The following is a 19,008-nucleotide window of genomic DNA, read 5'->3' on the forward strand; positions in this document are numbered from 1 at the left end:
TGTACACTCACCTAAAGGATTATTAGGAACACCTGTTCAATTTCTCATTAATGCAATTATCTAATCAACCAATCACATGGCAGTTGCTTCAATGCATTTAGGGGTGTGGTCCTGGTCAAGACAATCTCCTGAACTCCAAACTGAATGTCAGAATGGGAAAGAAAGGTGATTTAAGCAATTTTGAGCGTGGCATGGTTGTTGGTGCCAGACGGGCCGGTCTGAGTATTTCACAATCTGCTCAGTTACTGGGATTTTCACGCACAACCATTTCTAGGGTTTACAAAGAATGGTGTGAAAAGGAAAAACATCCAGTATGTGGCAGTCCTGTGGGCTGAAAATGCCTTGTTGATGCTAGAGGTCAGAGGAGAATGGGCCGACTGATTCAAGCTGATAGAAGAGCAACTTTGCCTGAAATAACCACTCGTTACAACCGAGGTATGCAGCAAAGCATTTGTGAAGCCACAACAAGCACAACCTTGAGGCGGATGGGCTACAACAGCAGAAGACCCCACCGGTACCACTCATCTCCACTACAAATAGGAAAAAGAGGCTACAATTTGCAAGAGCTCACCAAAATTGGACAGTTGAAGACTGGAAAAATGTTGCCTGGTCTGATGAGTCTCGATTTCTGTTGAGACATTCAGATGGTAGAGTCAGAATTTGGCATAAACAGAATGAGAACATGGATCCATCATGCCTTGTTACCACTGTGCAGGCTGGTGGTGGTGGTGTAATGGTGTGGGGGATGTTTTCTTGGCACACTTTAGGCCCCTTAGTGCCAATTGGGCATCGTTTAAATGCCACGGCCTACCTGAGCATTGTTTCTGACCATGTCCATCCCTTTATGGCCACCATGTACCCATCCTCTGATGGCTACTTCCAGCAGGATAATGCACCATGTCACAAAGCTCGAATCATTTCAAATTGGTTTCTTGAACATGACAATGAGTTCACTGTACTAAAATGGCCCCCACAGTCACCAGATCTCAACCCAATAGAGCATCTTTGGGATGTGGTGGAACGGAGCTCGTGCCCTGGATGTGCATCCCACAAATCTCCATCAACTGCAAGATGCTGTCCTATCAATATGGGCCAACATTTCTAAAGAATGCTTTCAGCACCTTGTTGAATCAATGCCACGTAGAATTAAGGCAGTTCTGAAGGCGAAAGGGGGTCAAACACAGTATTAGTATGGTGTTCCTAATAATCCTTTAGGTGAGTGTAGATTTACACTCTACAATATCAGGAAGATAAGACCTTTCCTCTCTGAACGTGCCACACAACTGCTTGTTCAGTCACTTGTCATAACTAGACTGGATTACGCTCTCATTGCTGGCCTTCCTGTATGTGCAATTAGACCCCTGCAAATGATCCAGAATGCAGCAGCACATCTGGTCTTTAATGAACCAGAGGGAGCACATGTTACACCACTTTGTCTCTCTCCACTGGCTGCCGGTTGATGCAGGTATTAAATTCAAGGCTCTGTTGCTGGCATACAAAACAGTCACTGGGTCTGCTCCAGCAAACCTAAAATAATTTCTACAGAACTACATGCCCAGCAGAATCCTGTGGTCGGCTAAGGAATGTCACCTTGTTGTACCAACACAAAGATGCACCAAAACACTTTCCCGGACTTTCAGTTTCATCAAACCACGTTGGTGGAATGACCTTCCCAACTCCATCAGTGAAGCTGACTCACTCTCTGTCTTCAAAAAACGGCTAAAAACACATCTTTCCCAAGAGCACTTAACCAGTCACAAAAAAATTAAAAATCTTGTACTTAAATCTGTTTTCAATACTATTCTGATGCTAGTGAAACTTTGTATTATGGCACTTTTTGTACCACTGTCTCCTTAAGATGAATCGCTTATGTTTTCATCTTTTGTATGTCGCTTTGGATAAAAGCGTCTTCCAAATGAATAAATGTAAATGTAAAATGTACAAACAATTAAATGAATACCAAATTTGTTATATTAATCAATTACACCTCTCAAAAAATTACCTTTTGGCCTGTTTGGTGTGGGAACACAGAGATTACTTTATTTACTTTTGAGTTGCAGCTGTGTCTCGCAGAAGAGTGTCCAACGTGAGTGTCCAACCTGACCGCGCTGCTCACGTCCCGATACAGAGGATGAAACTCTCACATGCTGTTTTTTTTGTATTCAATAAAAAAATACAAATAAAAAAGCACACTTAGCGTAGCATTGTGTGGCCAGTGTTAATTTTTCAGTTTTTGTTTTAGCCTTTTGATGAAAATGTCCTTTAAAATTAGTCAATATTTTGTCATGTCATATTCATTTATTTTAGTCAGTTTCACACTGATGAAAATGACATATAAATTTAGTCAAAGAAAATTACATATTTTATTTGATGATGAAATGCAAAATGGACAAAAACTGTGTCAATCTGTAACAGACTAAACTAATTAAATATTAAAACATTTAGAAAAAATTCTAAACACTTTCTAATGTAAACACTTATCAAATATAAATGCTGTCCTTGTTGTGAAAAACCTGAGCTCCTGAAATAATCATGAATAGACTGAAGTATTATATGCTTTTTAAAAGTTATTCAACTTTATTCTGAATTATTTATGATTAAGAGACATATTCATATTCTGTTAAAGGATTTTACATTGCGTGTAGCGTGTTTCTTACGGAAACAGCGTATTCACAACACAAGTTACACAACCCAAATTACACATGTTCTGAATAGCGCATAATTTATTTCAATATCACCTGTACATTTACTTCACTGTGCAGATGTAAGTTGCTGGCACGTGCAGAGGGGGTGGCTCTAGGGTCTTGAGCCCCTGCCCTTTTGCTGAGGTGCCCCTTCAACAGAGCAGTGTTCCAGGGTGTGCAAATGCCACCCAATATGAAAGCTTGCACACCCAAATTAAATTACTTTTTAAAGCTTTATAAAAGTATGTAGGTGTAAAATGCATCAACATTATGCTGAAACTATGATTTGTCGATTACAGAGTATAATAATCAATTATAAGGCATAACCAGCAGTCTACTTACTATCTTTTTGTGTTTGTTTTCATAAAGTCAGGCATTAAAATCCTCAATAATTTGTAACAACAGTTTTATATATTTTAAAATTATAGACCAAATCTCCATGTAAACCATTAATAAAAAGAATGTTTGGAAAATATTTTAAATCTTACAGGTGTGCATTTTTCTGTTCAACACATTGCATTTCTTATCCACAAATATGTTTTTGAACTGCCCTGCTGAAAAATCCAGCTAAAACCAGCCTAAGATGGTTGGCTGGTCTTAGCTGGTTTAAGCTGGAAGTAGCTGGTTTTAGTTGGTCTCCCAGCCTGGCTTAGCTGGTTTTAGCTGGTCTCCAGCCTGGCTTAGCTGGTCAAGCTGGTCTCCCAGCCTGGACAAGTTGGTGGTCAGCTGGTCTCCCAGCCTGGTTTAGCTGGTTTTAGCTGGTCTCCCAGCCTGGCTCAGCTGGTCAAGCTGGTCTCCCAGCCTGGTTAGATGGTTTTAGCTGGTCTCCCAGCCTGGACAAGTTGGTGGTCAGCTGGTCTCCCAGCCTGGTTTAGCTGGTTTTAGCTGGTCTCCCAGCCTGGCTTAGCTGGTCAAGCTGGTCTCCCAGCCTGGTTAGCTGGTTTTAGCTGGTCTCCCAGCCTGGCTTAGCTGGTCAAGCTGGTCTCCCAGCTAACTAAGACCAGCTAAAACCAACACTGACCAGCTAAAACCAGCCTGACCAACTAAGACCAGCTAAGACCAGCCTGGCCAGCTAAGACCAGCCTGACCAACTAAGACCAGCTAAGCCAACACTGACCAGCTAAAACCAGCCTGACCAGCTAAGACCAGCCTGACCAACTAAGACCAGCTAAAACCAACACTGACCAGCTAAGACCAGCCTGACCAGCTAAAACCATCTATAACCAACACTGACCAGCTAAAACCAGCCTGACCAGCTAAGACCAGCCTGACCAACTAAGACCAGCTAAAACCAACACTGACCAGCTAAAACCAGCCTGACCAGCTAAGACCAGCCTGACCAACTAAGACCAGCTAAAACCAACACTGACCAGCTAAGACCAGCCTGACCAGCTAAAAAAAGTGTTCAAAACCCCTCTAAAACCAGCCTGATAAACCAGCTATGACCAGGCTGGGAGACCAGCCAAAACCAGCCTGACCATCTTAGGCTGGTTTAAGCTGGATTTTTCAGCAGGGTGGTGAATGTAACCTAAACCCAAAGTGTTTTTTTTTATTGTTCTTCTGTATAGTGCAAAATATCCCAACATTAATGTTTTCGTCTTTAGCATATTTTGGAAATTAATTATGGATACCGAATAATTTAATCTAGTTTTATGTCTAATTAGGCTATTAAGCATAATATTTTGATATGTATATTTAGTTAAGCTTTAAATGTAACAACAACAAAAAATCACTATAGCACAAAATAAATTGAGGTGCATGTGCACCCCCCAAACCCCTCTAAAAGATTTAGAGCCCCTGCCCCTCGAAATGTCTTTGCACATCCCTGGTAAGTTGTTATATTACATAAAGAGTATGTTAGGGATAAAGTGATTCATATCTTGTATAAATAAGATGCGTTTGAATGAGGTATTTACCCCGTTTTGAAGCGGTTCATTATGCCGGTGTTCAGCGTGTTCAACTCACCAGCTCAAGCGGAGAATTAATGTATTATATGAATCCATGTCTAATATCTCCTTCTATATACAGATTCTCAAGATGTTTCTTCTTCTGTTTATATTTTGCAGTAGAATTTTTATCTCACCCAATTTTCATCAACAGAATGCTTAAATATTTTTTTTAAATGTAGTCATTATGTGCTATTTTCGTCTTGCTTCATTATCATTGACAAAGTCAAAAAACCTTCATCAATAAACATTTTCGTCAGTGACGAGATTAACACTGTGTGTCCAATCAGCACTGTGATTGAGATGATCAATGAAAACGTTCCTGAGGGTTTCGTCATGACTGGGGGCATGGTTTGTGTTTAAGATGTTTGGGTGGGAAATCACGCTTTTAAAAATGCTCTGACATGCAAGTTTATCTTCAGCGGAACACAAGCTCCACCTCTGCTTCATTTCATTATGACACTGCTTCTGTATTTACTTTTATTGTATTTTTTTTATAATTCCCTCATATTTTGCGATGTACATCACATAAAGCTGTTTGGAAAGTTTGTAATTCGTCCGGACTGTGAGATGTTTTCTTCCTCTCCTCTATCATACACTCGAGCTGAAGTGCTCCTCTCACACATCATCATTAGAGTTTCATACGATCTCCTGTTAAATTAAATAAAACGACTATTCGACAACAAATATTTTGGTCAACTATTTGTTTTTGCCGACGTTGACGATGACATAGACTAATCATTTCAGCCCTTTGTTAGAATATCAGATCATGTGACTCTCAGATGTTCTTCAGTTTACAGTGAGGATTCTCCAAACATGACGGGGAGTAAATTACAGATTTTTCATATTTTAGGCCAAAATTAGGGCTCAATCTGAAAGTTAAAGCAACATTCTCTTCCATTATCTGAGAGAACTCTGTTTTCAATATGTTTATTTTTCATTATTGTTAAATCATTGATTATTTACTGCAGAAGGAGAATGAAGGAGGATTTGAGAGTTTTGTGAAATCTTACCACAGTGTCTCCAGTTTACAGTCAGGACTCTTCAGTCCATCAGAGAGCAGCTTCACTCCTGAATCTCTTAGTTTATTCCTAGACAGATACAGTTGTCTCAGGTGTGAGGGGTTTAATCTCAGAGCTGAAGTCAGAGCAGCACAACCTTCATCTGTGACATCACAATCACTCAACCTGCAGAGAACAATGACTCTCTCAGTTCACAACACACACATCAGTTCAACAGGAGAATATTACCATTTTTGTGTCCGTTTATTTTTTTCCCTTCACTTTCTTCATAATTCCTTCATTTTAGCTAATGTGGTTTATTTTAAATACTGTCAATAAATCAACTGTGACTTTTCTGTCTGGTTTCTCTGTTCTCTGATTCTGGTTCTTGATTTAGATTTGTTTGTTTCTCTACTGAACTTCTGGACTTCTCTGATCTTATGATCGTTTATTGGATGATGTTTATTGGATTTACTATTTGGATTCCCAGACAGAATCAGTTCTTTCAGGTGTGAGGGGTTTGATCTTAGTGCTGAAGTCAGAGCAGCACAACCTTCATCTGTGACATCACAATCAATCAACCTGCAGAGAACAATGACACACTCTTCACTCTCTCAGTTCACAACACACACATCAGTTTAACAGAGATTTGGTGGGGTGGGGGTAAGATCCCCCATTAGCACATTGTACCCAAGTCCATCCCTGTTTACTCACCATTGTGTTGTTCTAAATCTATATGACTTTCTTCAGTGGAACAAAAAAGGAGATGTTAGGCAGAATAACAGCCTCAGTCACAATTCACATTCATTGTATGGACAAAAAGATGCAAAGAAAGTGGATGGTCACTAAATATTCTCTCATCATTTACTCACCATCATGCCATCCCAGATGTGTATGACCTTCTTTGTTCTTCAGAACACAAATAAAGATTTTTAGAAGAATATTTCAGCTCTGTAGGACCATAAAATGAGAGTAAACAGGTGCCAAATCTTTGAAGCTCCAAAAAGAACATAAAGCCGTCATAAAATTCTGTTCGACTCCAGTGGCTTCATTAATATCTTCTGGAGTGAAATGCTGTGTGTGTAAGAAATAGATCATATTTAAAACTTTTTTCTAAAAATGTTTGCTTCCGGCCAGCTGTGGTATGCACGTTCACGAGAGGATCGAGTTCAAGCTTCCACTCACGTGATATAAGCAGATTGGCATGTCGATATCGTTGGATCTCTCGGCTGGTCTGAAATTGGCAGAGCAAAACATTTTCACAGCACACCCTCAATATTTTGAGTGACTCAATGTGTGTTTTGAGTTCAGGATCATTGATATTGAATCTGTGAAAAGTTAGTCTTTCCTCTTGCGATGATACCCGCAGATGTAATCTAATGTTTTTCAGTAGGTTGAGGATCAGCACACACAAGCAACATTTAAAAAAAAGAAACAGATACAAATCTATAGTAAAACCCAATTCAGCATCTGTACAACATTTCTCCTCTGTTGTAAACAACATAGCGCGTCTGTATTTTAAATATTTCATGTGTCAGTTCTTGAACTTTCCAACTCACTTACGTCACTTGAGAGTCTTTGTGTATTCGACCCTCGTGAGCAAGCTGGGCGGAAATTTTATTTAACAGTTTAACAGTTATAAATATGATCTTTCTTAAACACCTAGCATTTCGCCTCAGAATACATTAATCCATCCACTGGAGTGGATTTTATTCTGACTTTATGTGCTTTTTGTAGCTTCAAAGGTCTGATCACCATTCACTTACATTGTTCTGACCTAGAGAGCTGAAATATTCTTCTAAAAATCTCCACTTGTGTTCTGCAGAAGAAAGTAAGTCATACACATCTGGGATGGCATGAGGGTGAGTAAATGATGAGAGAACGTCTCGGTTACTGTCATAACCTCTGTTCCCTGAATGGATGTGTTCCCCAGACGTTGTGTTGATGTAGTGATACTAGGGTTCGCTCTTGGGAGCCCAATCCACCTTCAAATCTTTGAGAAAAGGCCAATGAGAAATTGGGCAAATTTCATTTTTTGGATGAACTATCCCTTTAAATAATATTCTGCTAACATTAAGCTCAATCAACAGCATTTGTGGCATTATGTTGATTAACACAAAAATCTATTTTGACTTGTCCCTCTTTTTCTTAAAAAAAAACCCCCCTCAAACAAACACAAAAACATCGCAGTTACAGTGAGGCATTTACAATGGAAGTGAATGGGAGCCAATTTTTAGATGCTTTAAATCCAGAAATGTGAAGCTTATAATTTTATAAAAGCACTTACATTCATTCTTCTGTTAAAACTTGTGTATTATTTAAGCTGTAAAGTTGTTTAAATCTTAATTTTTACATTGACATGGTAACAAAGTTGTAAAATTGGCAATACCTTTAAGTAGAGCACAAACGTAACACTAAAATCATGTTTACACTCATATCCTTTAAATCTTGTGGCTATACTTTTAAAACAGTGAGTATTTTAATGTTCAAAAATTGGCCCCAATGTGAATGATGAAATTTTTATTAAAGGGGACGAGTCAAATTAAATTTGTGCGGTAATTATCATTATGTGATAACCACTGTCGACTGAGCTCAACTTAAATTGAACCCAGAATATTTTTTAAAGTTTAATTCAGTAAATAAATCTTATTGTTATCAAGTGTTTTGTCTTGTTTTCCATTTAAAATTCTCTAAAGATTCTTAAAACTACACATATGCAACACGCATATGCATAACATGCACTTTAACATGCAAGCTAGCAGCACAGATGTGTACAGACGTGAACCATTATGTTTTTTTCCCCCCACGCTGCGCCTCCCCTGGGGCTCTCTGGTGCTCCCCAGGGGAGGCGCGCCTCACCAGTTGAAAACCTCTGGCACAAGGCAAACCCTTGCATCTCTAGATGCAGACTTGACATTTTTTAGGATCCTAGCCCACACCCCTCCTCCAATGTCAATTTTAGATCTTTCTCCCATAATCTTTTGAGAGAATTCAAAGTTTCATACCCCAGATTCTGGATTAGCAGGGAATAATACAATACTGCCTCATGACCCTTCCCAAAGGGAGCAATCACCTCTCTCAAAGTATCTGCCACACTAGGGGGGTGCCTGCCACTCCCAAAAACAGTGCAGAGTAGGTGGCGCAGCTGTAAAATATTTAGATCTGGAAATGCCAAAATCTTGAACCAAATTTTCAAAAGGTCTCAATACTCCACCCTCATATAGGTCACCGAGTGTATTAACCCCCCTCACAATCCATTCTGACCAACAGAAAGGGCACTTATTAATCCATAGTTTAGGGTTCAGCCATATCCTCGACTCTACGTTTAAATAAATATCTGAATTAAACACTCTAGACACTTTTGTCCATATCGAGTGTAAACGCAAAATAACGGAGTGTAACTTAACTTCTCCGGTTAGTTTGATCGAAAGACTTTGCAGTGGCGAAATACGGGCAAGAACTTCCTTTTTAATACAAAACCAGGGAGGGGCTCTCTCAGGTGGAAGTGACCAATGAGCCAAATGTCTGAGACCGAATGCATAATAATAAAAAAAATCTTGGGTAGGTCTAGCCCACCTTTGTCAATTGGCCTATATAATTTATTGAAATGTAGTCTGGGATGTTTACCATTCCAAATGAAGGACTTCACTATGCTATCAAATTGCTTGAAATAAGAGAGGGGGACATCTACATGGAGAGAATGTAGCAAGTAGTTGAATTTTGGAATACAATTAATTTGAATAACATTAACCTTCCCAATCATCAATAAATGTAATGAAGCCCACCTGTCCACTTCATTCGAAAATGTTTTTATTAAGGGATCAAAATTAACTCTAACTAAATCAGACAAATTTGCTGGGAATAAAATTCCCAAATACTTAATGCCCAGTTTGGGCCACTGGAAGCGCTCAGCTGAAAAGCTGTTACTGGACAGTACGCTGTCAAAGCCAAAGCTTCTGATTTAGAGCAATTGACTTTGTATCCTGAAAACTTGGAAAAGGTATTAATAAATCTGTGGAGGCAAGGCATAGATCTAGTGGGGTCAGAGACAAATACTAAAATATCATCTGCGTAAAGCAAAAGCTTATGCGCCGCACCGCCCACACCTGGAAAATCCTCCTCCTTTCTTATCGCGGCTGCTAATGGTTCCAGGGCAAGACAGAACAATAATGGGGAAAGAGGACAACCCTGGCGGGTAACCCTATCCAGAGTAAAATAATCTGAAATGAATCCATTTGTTTTTACCGCTGCTACAGGGTTTCTATAAAGTAGCTTAATCCAAACAATAAAAGTACTCCCGAACCCATACTGAAGGGTGAGGGTCGAAATCCCTTGTCTCTTCAGATATATCAATACATATATATATCCTTTTATATCAATATCTATCTATATTCTGTTGCTTAACTTCTTTAATAAAATGATGAATTAACTATATGCATGATCACATAATCAATTTTATTTTTCTTATGCATAACTGAAATATACGCTGAATCATATGTGTGTTAAGAGTTAATTTTTGATTTCATGCACATTCCTTGAAGCCTCTCTCTCTGTTCTGCACGGAGGCTGACTTGAAGGTCGTCTTGGGAATAAGCTTGAGATGAGACACCAGGGAGAATGTTAAACATATGTTCCAGATGTATTCTGTGGTTGATTTTTACCTGTCCATGACTAATTATATGATTTAAAATCCTATGTGATAGCACTTGAATAAGTAGAAGTGTAAATTTTCTCTTATTATTTCTTTCCTCTCCTTTGCCTGAGGGGTGAATATTTCTTATCTCACTGTTTTGGTTAAAATGACCTGATAAATGTGTGCTCTGGTTCCCTTGTGCGCAGAGAAACACTGTCGTTCGTCAATGTTTCGTGTGTGCGTATTGACCTTCTACCCAGGTTTTGAACCCAGGGAGACACAGCAGGCAGACTCGAAGACGCCGAGACCATCTGCGAGGTCACTTCAGATGTAAATCTCGGGCCAGGACGACAATTGCGCTGATTAATGTTGATGTGCTATAGCTATCTATATGTTGTGACTTTATGCTCTGTTAGCCAATCAGGAGTGAAATAATAGAATGTACTCCTTGCAAATGGTATAATTGATGTAAGATTTTGTGTAATGTATGATTTGGCTTTCGATCTCCTCGTGAGACTTTGCCTCTGGCTCTACCAATTTCACTGCAAACTATTCTTCAGTAAATTTTGGATTCTTTGATTGAACTTCTTGACTCCTGGTTTTTCTTTCTCCTTATCTGATCCGGGTCATAACTGTTATACCCCTAACAGTTTGGTGGAGGATTTAGCGGGCAATCACTCCGTGGTGACATCTCTGGCAAATCAGCAAACAAGGTAGGAAGCTTTTTATTAATTGTTAGGGCTGTCTGACTGGAAGAGATTTTGAAGGGGAGCGGGAGAGCTTCACTCCGACGAGGCGTGTGAAGAGTAATTTAATTATACTATTGAGAGTATAAGAAGTCGCTGAGAGAGCTGTTTAAGGGGCAACAGCAAACAGCGCAAGTGAAACGTGCTCTGTGAGGGGGCCCAGGTGGGCATGGGTGAAGCACCACCCCGGCAGAGTGCGTCCCTGGACGAGAGGTCCAGTGGCACCGTAAACCTGCTCAGTCTCTTCCAACTCAGATAGGGGTACCCCGAGCTTAGTGAATCAGGCAGTTAGGGATTCAGATATTAGTTATAAAATAAAATAAAATACAATAGGGATTGTTTTGCCAGGGATGCATCAGGAGCGGTCCCAAGTAAGTAAATAAATGGTGACCCTAATTGGTATGGATCAGTATATGTGACCAGGATGTTTGTGAAGAATACTTTGTGGTGAAATTGTGTAGAAATCCAGGACTGTTGCTGTTATAGTTAATTTATCCGCGTAAAATATTTGCTGCTAAAATCTTTTCGGTAGTGATTTTCAACTGTGACCAAGAAAAATGTCTGATAAAGGGAATTTTCTGAGTAGTTCTGACCAAAACGAGCAGGGCACACGCTGTAAACAGCTCTGCTCTGACGAGCTCAAATCGAAGAAATGTGCATGAAATCAAAAAGTTAACCCTTAGCGGACTGGACAATGTTTATTCTTGGGCTGTTCTTTTCTGAGAGGGAGCAGCTGTTGAATGGACATGTGTCAGATCATAACTCCTTTTATATCAAAGTGATGAGTAAGAATATTTAGATTATAAAAGGAGTGATCACTTTAAAGCGATTGAATTGTATTTGGGAAATCACATTATCTGGACAAACAATAAAGCTTTGAGTGTATTGCGTTAAACTGAAGTCAAATAAGTTATTGAATTTTAAACCAAGGGTGTATTTAAGATAAGTGTTGTTATATTTAGGCTGCAGAACAAAAAAGACGCTGATAGGGCCAAATATTTATCCGTGTTTGCCTATTCATGGATTTGTAAACTGGGTGGTGTACCCTTAAACCATGAAAAGGCAATTCCAAATATGATGGACGGATGGTCTAGTTTGATTGCCCAGCGTGGCAAAAATTATTGGGCAGGAAGTCGGCTGTGATTTGTGTAGTTTGAGTAAGGGTTTTGAGGCTGTTTGTGAAAAAGCAGAAAGTGCTGTGAAAGATTAGACAGTTCTCCGTCCTCCCTTGGCCCCCACCTTCCCTTCTCAGACTGATCAGGCAGCGGCTGCTTTCAGCGCTGTTGATCATACTGATAATCAGAACGATGGGCCATATGCTGAGGCGCGCAGATTGTTGAATGTGGCTGTTTCACGCCCCCCACCTTATGACATTTCAGAGATTCCTGCCGTGCAAGCAAAGCAGATTAAGCAAAAACCGGGGGCCAGAAATCTTAACTTGTCCCCCAGAGAAATGTCTAAACCCATTGAGACGGCATTCGCCGCCCCAATCCGACATCAGGATAGGGGAGGATTGAATGCTGAGATGGGGGCTGGCTGTGAGGATGGTCAATGGGTCAGACTCACAGCTGCTGAGAAGAACAGTTTGCTTGCAGGGTTGGAACCGTTTAAGTTGTATAACCCAAACAAAATTCTATGGGACAGGCTAGAGGCCGTTGCTAGGCAACAGAATCTGGGGATGGCAGATATACAGTCTTTGGTTGAGGGTTTGGTTCCCCCCAGCAAATTAAGGGCGGTTCAGATTGCTCCTTTCCACCCCAGAGTCCCCACAGATTGGCCTGAGTTTTGTGAAGCTTACTCAGATTACAAGATACGCGTGAAAGATATTTTGGGTCGGGGGTCTTTTCCCTGGACCAGTGTAACACAGATTAAACAGAGGGCTGGCTGAAAACCCCTTAGAATACATTGAGCTTTCAGCATAGCCTATGAAACGTACTGTGCTGCAAACAACAACATAGAAGATCTTGATTCTGCCATAGTGATAGAATCCGCTACAGGCGGATTGAATAAACAATACCGAGACATGTTGTTGAACAGTGCCATTGACATTAGATATTGGGAGGATTTGCTTCGTTGGTGCTCTGTAAGCTGGAGCCGTTTGCAAACACGTGAGGATGATGTTAATGTGGGTAAAGTATCTGCTGTGTCAGTTGAAGTGGAAATGAGCCCCCGCCATAACATAACCTGCTATAATTGTGGCGAAAAAGGTCATACCTCTAGAGATTGTACCAAGCCTGTTGACAGATGCAGGAATTGTAACAGAGAGGGCCACATTGCTAGACATTGTCGAAGTCCATCCATCCATCCATCCATCTTCAACCGCTTATCCGAAGTCGGGTCGCCATTGTCGAAGTGGTAAACAAAAAAAAAATCACAGAAATGAGAAAAAGGAAGGTCTTAAAAATGATGTTTTTGTCAACAGTGATGCTCCGAAGTTTAACTCTCTGACTACAGCTGAACTCAAAAAGCTGAGACAGGTGATAGGTGACGAATAGGGGTCAGCGGCCTCCGGTTCATGTAATTATGCAGACACCCGCCCATTCATACATGCGTTGTTAGGAGGCCGGCAATGCCTTATTTTGATTGACACGGGCGCGACTGTATCAATTACAGATCTCGATCTTGAGATCACTTCTGAAACTTTGTATATAGAAGGTTTAAATGGCACAAATGTATTTCATAAATCTGTTCCTGTCCCTCTAACCCTTTCTAACTCTGAAACTGTATATTGGACTGAATTTTGGGTGGGAGAAAATACTGTGGGTACTTTAATCGGTGTTGACATTCTGAAAGAACTCGAGGCTGATGTTTTGCTTTCTCAAGATAAGCTAGTGCTTGGCTGCAATGAAACAATTCGCTTATCTCAGAGTGGCCCCCACCATGAGCGAAAATGTGCAGTGGCAGGATCTGTTAGTCTAACTGAGACTCGCTCTGAGTGGAAGTTTATAATTTCCAAATTCCCTGATGTATGGGCCAAAGATAAATATGATTGTGGTTTAGCACAGATTCAGCCACTGAGCATCCCGGGCCCTTTGCATGAGGCTAAAAGACAATATCCTTTGAAAAATGAGGCTCGGGAGGGTGCTGAAACTGTTGTTGATGAGTTATGCAAACGGGGAATTGTGATCCCCTGTGCTTCCCCCACTAACTCTCCTATGTGGCCTGTCAAAAAGCCAGATGGGAGCTGGCGTTTGACCATTGATTACACTTCTCTGAATTCAGTGTCTGAGAAAATGCACCCTCTGGTGGCCAACCCCACAACTATCCTACACGAGATAGGATCTGAACATTGTCTTTTTACTGCTTTAGACATTTCTAATGGTTTTTGGACTTGTCCCCTAGCCAAGGAGGATCAAGGCAGATTTTCTTTCACCAGCAGGGGTCGCCAATGGACATGGAGTCGTTTGCCACAAGGTTTCTGCAACTCACCCACACTGTTTCATCAGGTACTAGCATCCTTCATCGATCCGGTAAGAAAACAAATTGAGTGTGACGGATCTGTTGTCCTACAATATGTGGATGACATTTTAATTGCTAGTCCAACCAAGTTCAAACATTTGACTGCTGTACAGACTGTTTTGAATGCCCTCCAAAACGGGGGATTCAAGGTTAACTTGAAGAAAGCACAGCTAGCACTGCCTGAAGTGACTTATTTGGGGCAAATTGTGGGTGTGCACGGCAGACGCATCACTCCTGAACGAGTTAAAGCTATCATTGAACTTCCAAAACCAAACACGGTCACTGGTCTAAGGCAAGTAATGGGTCTTTTGAATTATTGCCGCCAGTATGTTTCTGAATACACTGAACTTTCTAAACCACTCACAGAGGCGCTGAAAGGAGGAAAACCTGGATCGGAGCTGATCGACTGGACTGAGGAGATGGAGGAGGCGTTTGTGAGTATCAAAGAAACTCTTGCTTCCTCCCCAGCATTACGTCATGCCGATGCCAGCAGGCCGTTCCATCTATGGACATGGGTGGGAACTCGATCCTATTCAGCGGCCCTGGGTCAAAGGGTTCCAGGAAGAAACTCCTATGGGATGGTAGGCTATTACTCAGCTCCTATTCCTGTTTCAATGGCAGGACAGCATCCGTGCCTGTTGATATGCGACTGTGCAGAATGGGCTGTAAAGATTACAGAGGACATTGTGACTCATCAGAAGGTGATACTGCACACTAGACACCAGATTTTGAAACTGTTAACAAACACTCGTTTAGGCTCTATCTCTAATCAAAGACGAGCTAAATGGGAGACCACTCTCTTGAGTAAAAATGTGGATATAAATATTGACATAGAAACTGCTATCAACCCTGCCTCCTTACTTCCAGAAGAAGGAACTGCACACAACTGTGCCCGACTGATCGAGACAGACAGTCAGAGCCCTCTTCAATCTGAACCACTTTCTGATGCCATGAAGCTGTTCGTGGATGGTTCCAGCTTTCATGAACAGAGAAAACGCTTCACTGGCTGGGCTGTTGTAAATGAACATGGTGAAACTGTTGACTGTGGTTCTCTTTCAGGAGGAGGGGCTCAAGTGGCCGAGCTGATTGCATTGACACGAGCATTGCAGTATGGCCAGGGGAAACGAGTTAATGTTTACACTGACAGCCGTTATGCATATGGTGCTGTTCATGACTTCGGCCCTGTGTGGAGACGCAGAGGATTTCTAACCACTGCCGGTCTGCCGATCTCTCATCAACAGCAGGTAAAATAACTTATGAATGCCTGTGATCTTCCTGCAACAGGAGCAGTTATCAAAGTCACTGGACATGCAACGGACAATTCTCCTGAGGCCACAGGAAACCGAGCTGCTGACACAGCTGCCAGAGAGGCTGCAACACGGACTGAGACTTGCGTGAGTGTTATGGCTCTTGCTCCTCAGGAGAGTGAGACCCTCAGAGACATTTTTAAACTCTATGATAAAGACGACTCGGAAGAGATAGAACAATGGACGAAATTATGAGCTCAGAAGAATGCAGAAGGACTGTGGAAATTTAATAAGCGTTTTGTTTGTCCTGTTTCTGCTAGAACTGAACTAATGTCTTTGTATCATGGTTTGGCACATGCAGGTCCTGAAAAACTACATGCAATGATTTCCAAAACCTGGTGGTGGCCACGACTGAGGGCTTCTTGCAATGATTTTTGTAAGAGATGTCTAGTATGCCTTAAGGTTAATTCTTCTTCTAAGCTGAAAATTCCCTTAGGACATGCCCCTCGACCTCAAGGGCCGTGGACACACCTCCAAATTGATTTCATAGGTCCACTGCCCCCTAGTGGAGGTTTTACATACATTCTAATGATTGTTGATCTGTTTTCCAGATGGGTTGAGGCATTTCCACTGAGAAACTGCACCGCAGATGCAACCGCCAAGATTATGTTGAATGAAGTTTTCCCAAGATGGGGTTTGCCCTTACAAATTGATTCAGATCAGGGTACACATTTTACTGGTAAGGTGATGAAAAATGTCATGAAGTTGATGGAGGTGAGGCAACACTTTCACATTCCATTTAGGCCCCAATCTAGCGGATCTATTGAACGCACTAATCGTACGCTTAAAACTTCATTGAGAAAGAGATTGTTGGAGTGGGGGAAAGGGTGGCATGCGGCTGTCCCAGCGATTTTCTTAAGCATGAGAGCCAGCCCTAACAAGACTACACAGCTCAGCCCTTTTGAGGTAATGACAGGTCGCTACATGCGGCTGCCCTGGGATGCCCCCTTGCAACATGAGGGACCATCCGGGCCTTTGAAAGACGCTTTACAAAATTATCTGAAAGCTTTGGATGACAGTCTGCGAGACACACGGGTTAGTGTTAGCACACGACAAGCAGATCGAGATAATTTTGAGCAAAAAGACATGCCTGCTTTGCCTGAAATAGGTGACAATGTAATGTTACAGCGGGAGATAGTTTCCCCCTTAGGTCCGAAATTTGATGGGCCTTATCAGGTGGTATTGACCTCTAACACCTCTGTTCTACTGGACAGGGGTGTTTTGGGTACAGTATGGAGACATTGGTCACAGGTGAAACCACTTGAAAAGTGTAACAACTTACTACCTCGGGATCATTAAATGTCTGTCGTGTATGTTAAAATTTTAGAATTCTAGAACAAATGTTTTATCATTACAGATGGCTGAAACCGACGACATACTGAAGCTGCTAATTCTTCAAGAAGAAGTGCGTAGTGAGAGACGACTGAAAGTGAAACGAGCTTTCATCCGATTGGTACTTCCGTCTCGTTGGTATTTTTAATTCTGATCGCTTTATCATTTTTGATGTGGATTCAAATTTCAATTTGGACAGGGAGATTCCATGCATTTTCAACTCATTGGGATTGCGAGGAGATCGATAATCGTCCATCATGGGTACAATACCCATGTCTAAATTCAACTGAGGGTCTAAATTTAATTCGACTATGTACCAAAAGGTAAATGATCGTTGTTATCGTTTGGACGGAAATGAGACAGTGACCTATTGGCTTGGTCACTCCCCAAATTATCCCGATACTACCCTCATTATGCAGAAAGGTCGGTGGATGAGGAGTGGAGGCGTTGACCTGTTTGAAGGAGATTTCAGTTCAATGAGCTGGATCCCTGACCACATAGCTCGTGAAAACATGAGTGCATGCTCTATACTGAATGGATATGGTTAATCGATATTTGTTAAAATCTAGAAAAGGTGAGAGTAGAGCAGAACGAAGGAGGCGTCAGGTAGCAGATGTGAATGACTCCCACATGATTTTAGGTGGAAAAGCAGTGAAACTTCCGTTCTACCCAAGTGCTCCTGATCCTCGCCACATCATGTCATACTATCTTCCCAAAGCTAAGAATGAACTTGGTTACAACAAAGTAGTTAAAGATGTAGCCCTAAGCTATATATATAGCAATATTGTGATTAGAGAAGAACCTGGGTCTGATGAGTATCAAACCGCAATAAATGATAAGGATTTGATGAGATGGGGAGTGTTAGTCCCAACTAAATGCCACATGATCCGATGGGACACTAATAGGGCTTACGGTGCAGTCTGTGATAGGTTAGGACGGATAGATAAAACTGACAAGGACAAGTTCGATCTGAATGGCAGTAAAAATGGTTTGCCTGCTATTAATGCTTTGTCCCTCTCTTGGCCCAGGTACACTAGATTCGATGACCCTTGGAAGGAGACTGCACATGTTGAGCGTTGTTTAGGTAAAGAAATTCAAAAGTGGTTTGTTAAGATGTTTCCTCCTGGAGATGTTGATAAATGTAGAGAAATTTCTGAGAAGCTCACCGGTGTGAAGATGATGGAGATACCCTGGGAGGTGTGTAATGCTTCTTTTGTTAAGTCAGGTTACACTTGGGCTAGTTTTTCTGATGTGTTACACCAGTATGAGTTTGCTAGGAACCTTGCTAACAAAACTGTTTTCAACATGGATCACTTGCATGATTACCTTGAAGATAAATGTTATAGTCCTACATCGATGGCTTATAATGTGACAGCCTGGATGCATTTGCAAGTGTTTAAACTGAATATTGAAACGATGTACACTCGAGCAAAGACTAGTCTGGTACCTTTAAAGTATGAGGAGCTGTTGTGGGACAATTATAAATCATTTCAGGTGAGGATGTGGCCTCAGTTGTCCGATGTAGCTATTGGAGATGAGTGGTTTGACAGGGCAAAACAATTTAGACAATTTCTGAGTCCAATTCCTTCAGTACAGGAAATTAGAGATCTAGAGTCTAAGACTCCATCAAAGGACTGTGCTAAACACAGGTTGACACACCCCATGGGTCCTGCATGGCGTCCATTTGATAAGAGTAAGAAAGCTAACGAAGCAGAGCTGTCTCTTTGTGTTGCAGAGTTGAAGCAGAAGACTGAATATTTTCCTTGGTTGAAGGCGCAAACAGCTCGGCAGAAATTTATCACTGCATTTCTGGAACAGATAAAAACTAATGATCCATTTGCAGGTTATGAGTATTTGAATTCTGTATGGCTTAAATCTAAGGGCACTCCATGGTATACTG

General features: G+C 41.2%; 1 protein-coding gene across 3 annotated transcripts in view; it reads right to left on the reverse strand.

The window, feature by feature from the left end:
• Window positions 1-19,008, reverse strand: part of LOC127650391 (NACHT, LRR and PYD domains-containing protein 12-like) — a 195,884-nt gene that overhangs the window by 7,060 nt on the left and 169,816 nt on the right. For all 3 annotated transcript variants that reach the window (XM_052135805.1, XM_052135804.1, XM_052135803.1), the window contains one exon: window positions 5,644-5,817. In XM_052135805.1, the coding sequence (XP_051991765.1) occupies window positions 5,644-5,817 (174 nt within the window). The remainder of the gene's footprint in view (window positions 1-5,643; window positions 5,818-19,008) is intronic.

This window comes from Xyrauchen texanus, chromosome 10 (assembly GCF_025860055.1).
Source record: "Xyrauchen texanus isolate HMW12.3.18 chromosome 10, RBS_HiC_50CHRs, whole genome shotgun sequence".
In the NCBI taxonomy this organism is placed as follows: Eukaryota; Metazoa; Chordata; class Actinopteri; order Cypriniformes; family Catostomidae; genus Xyrauchen; species Xyrauchen texanus.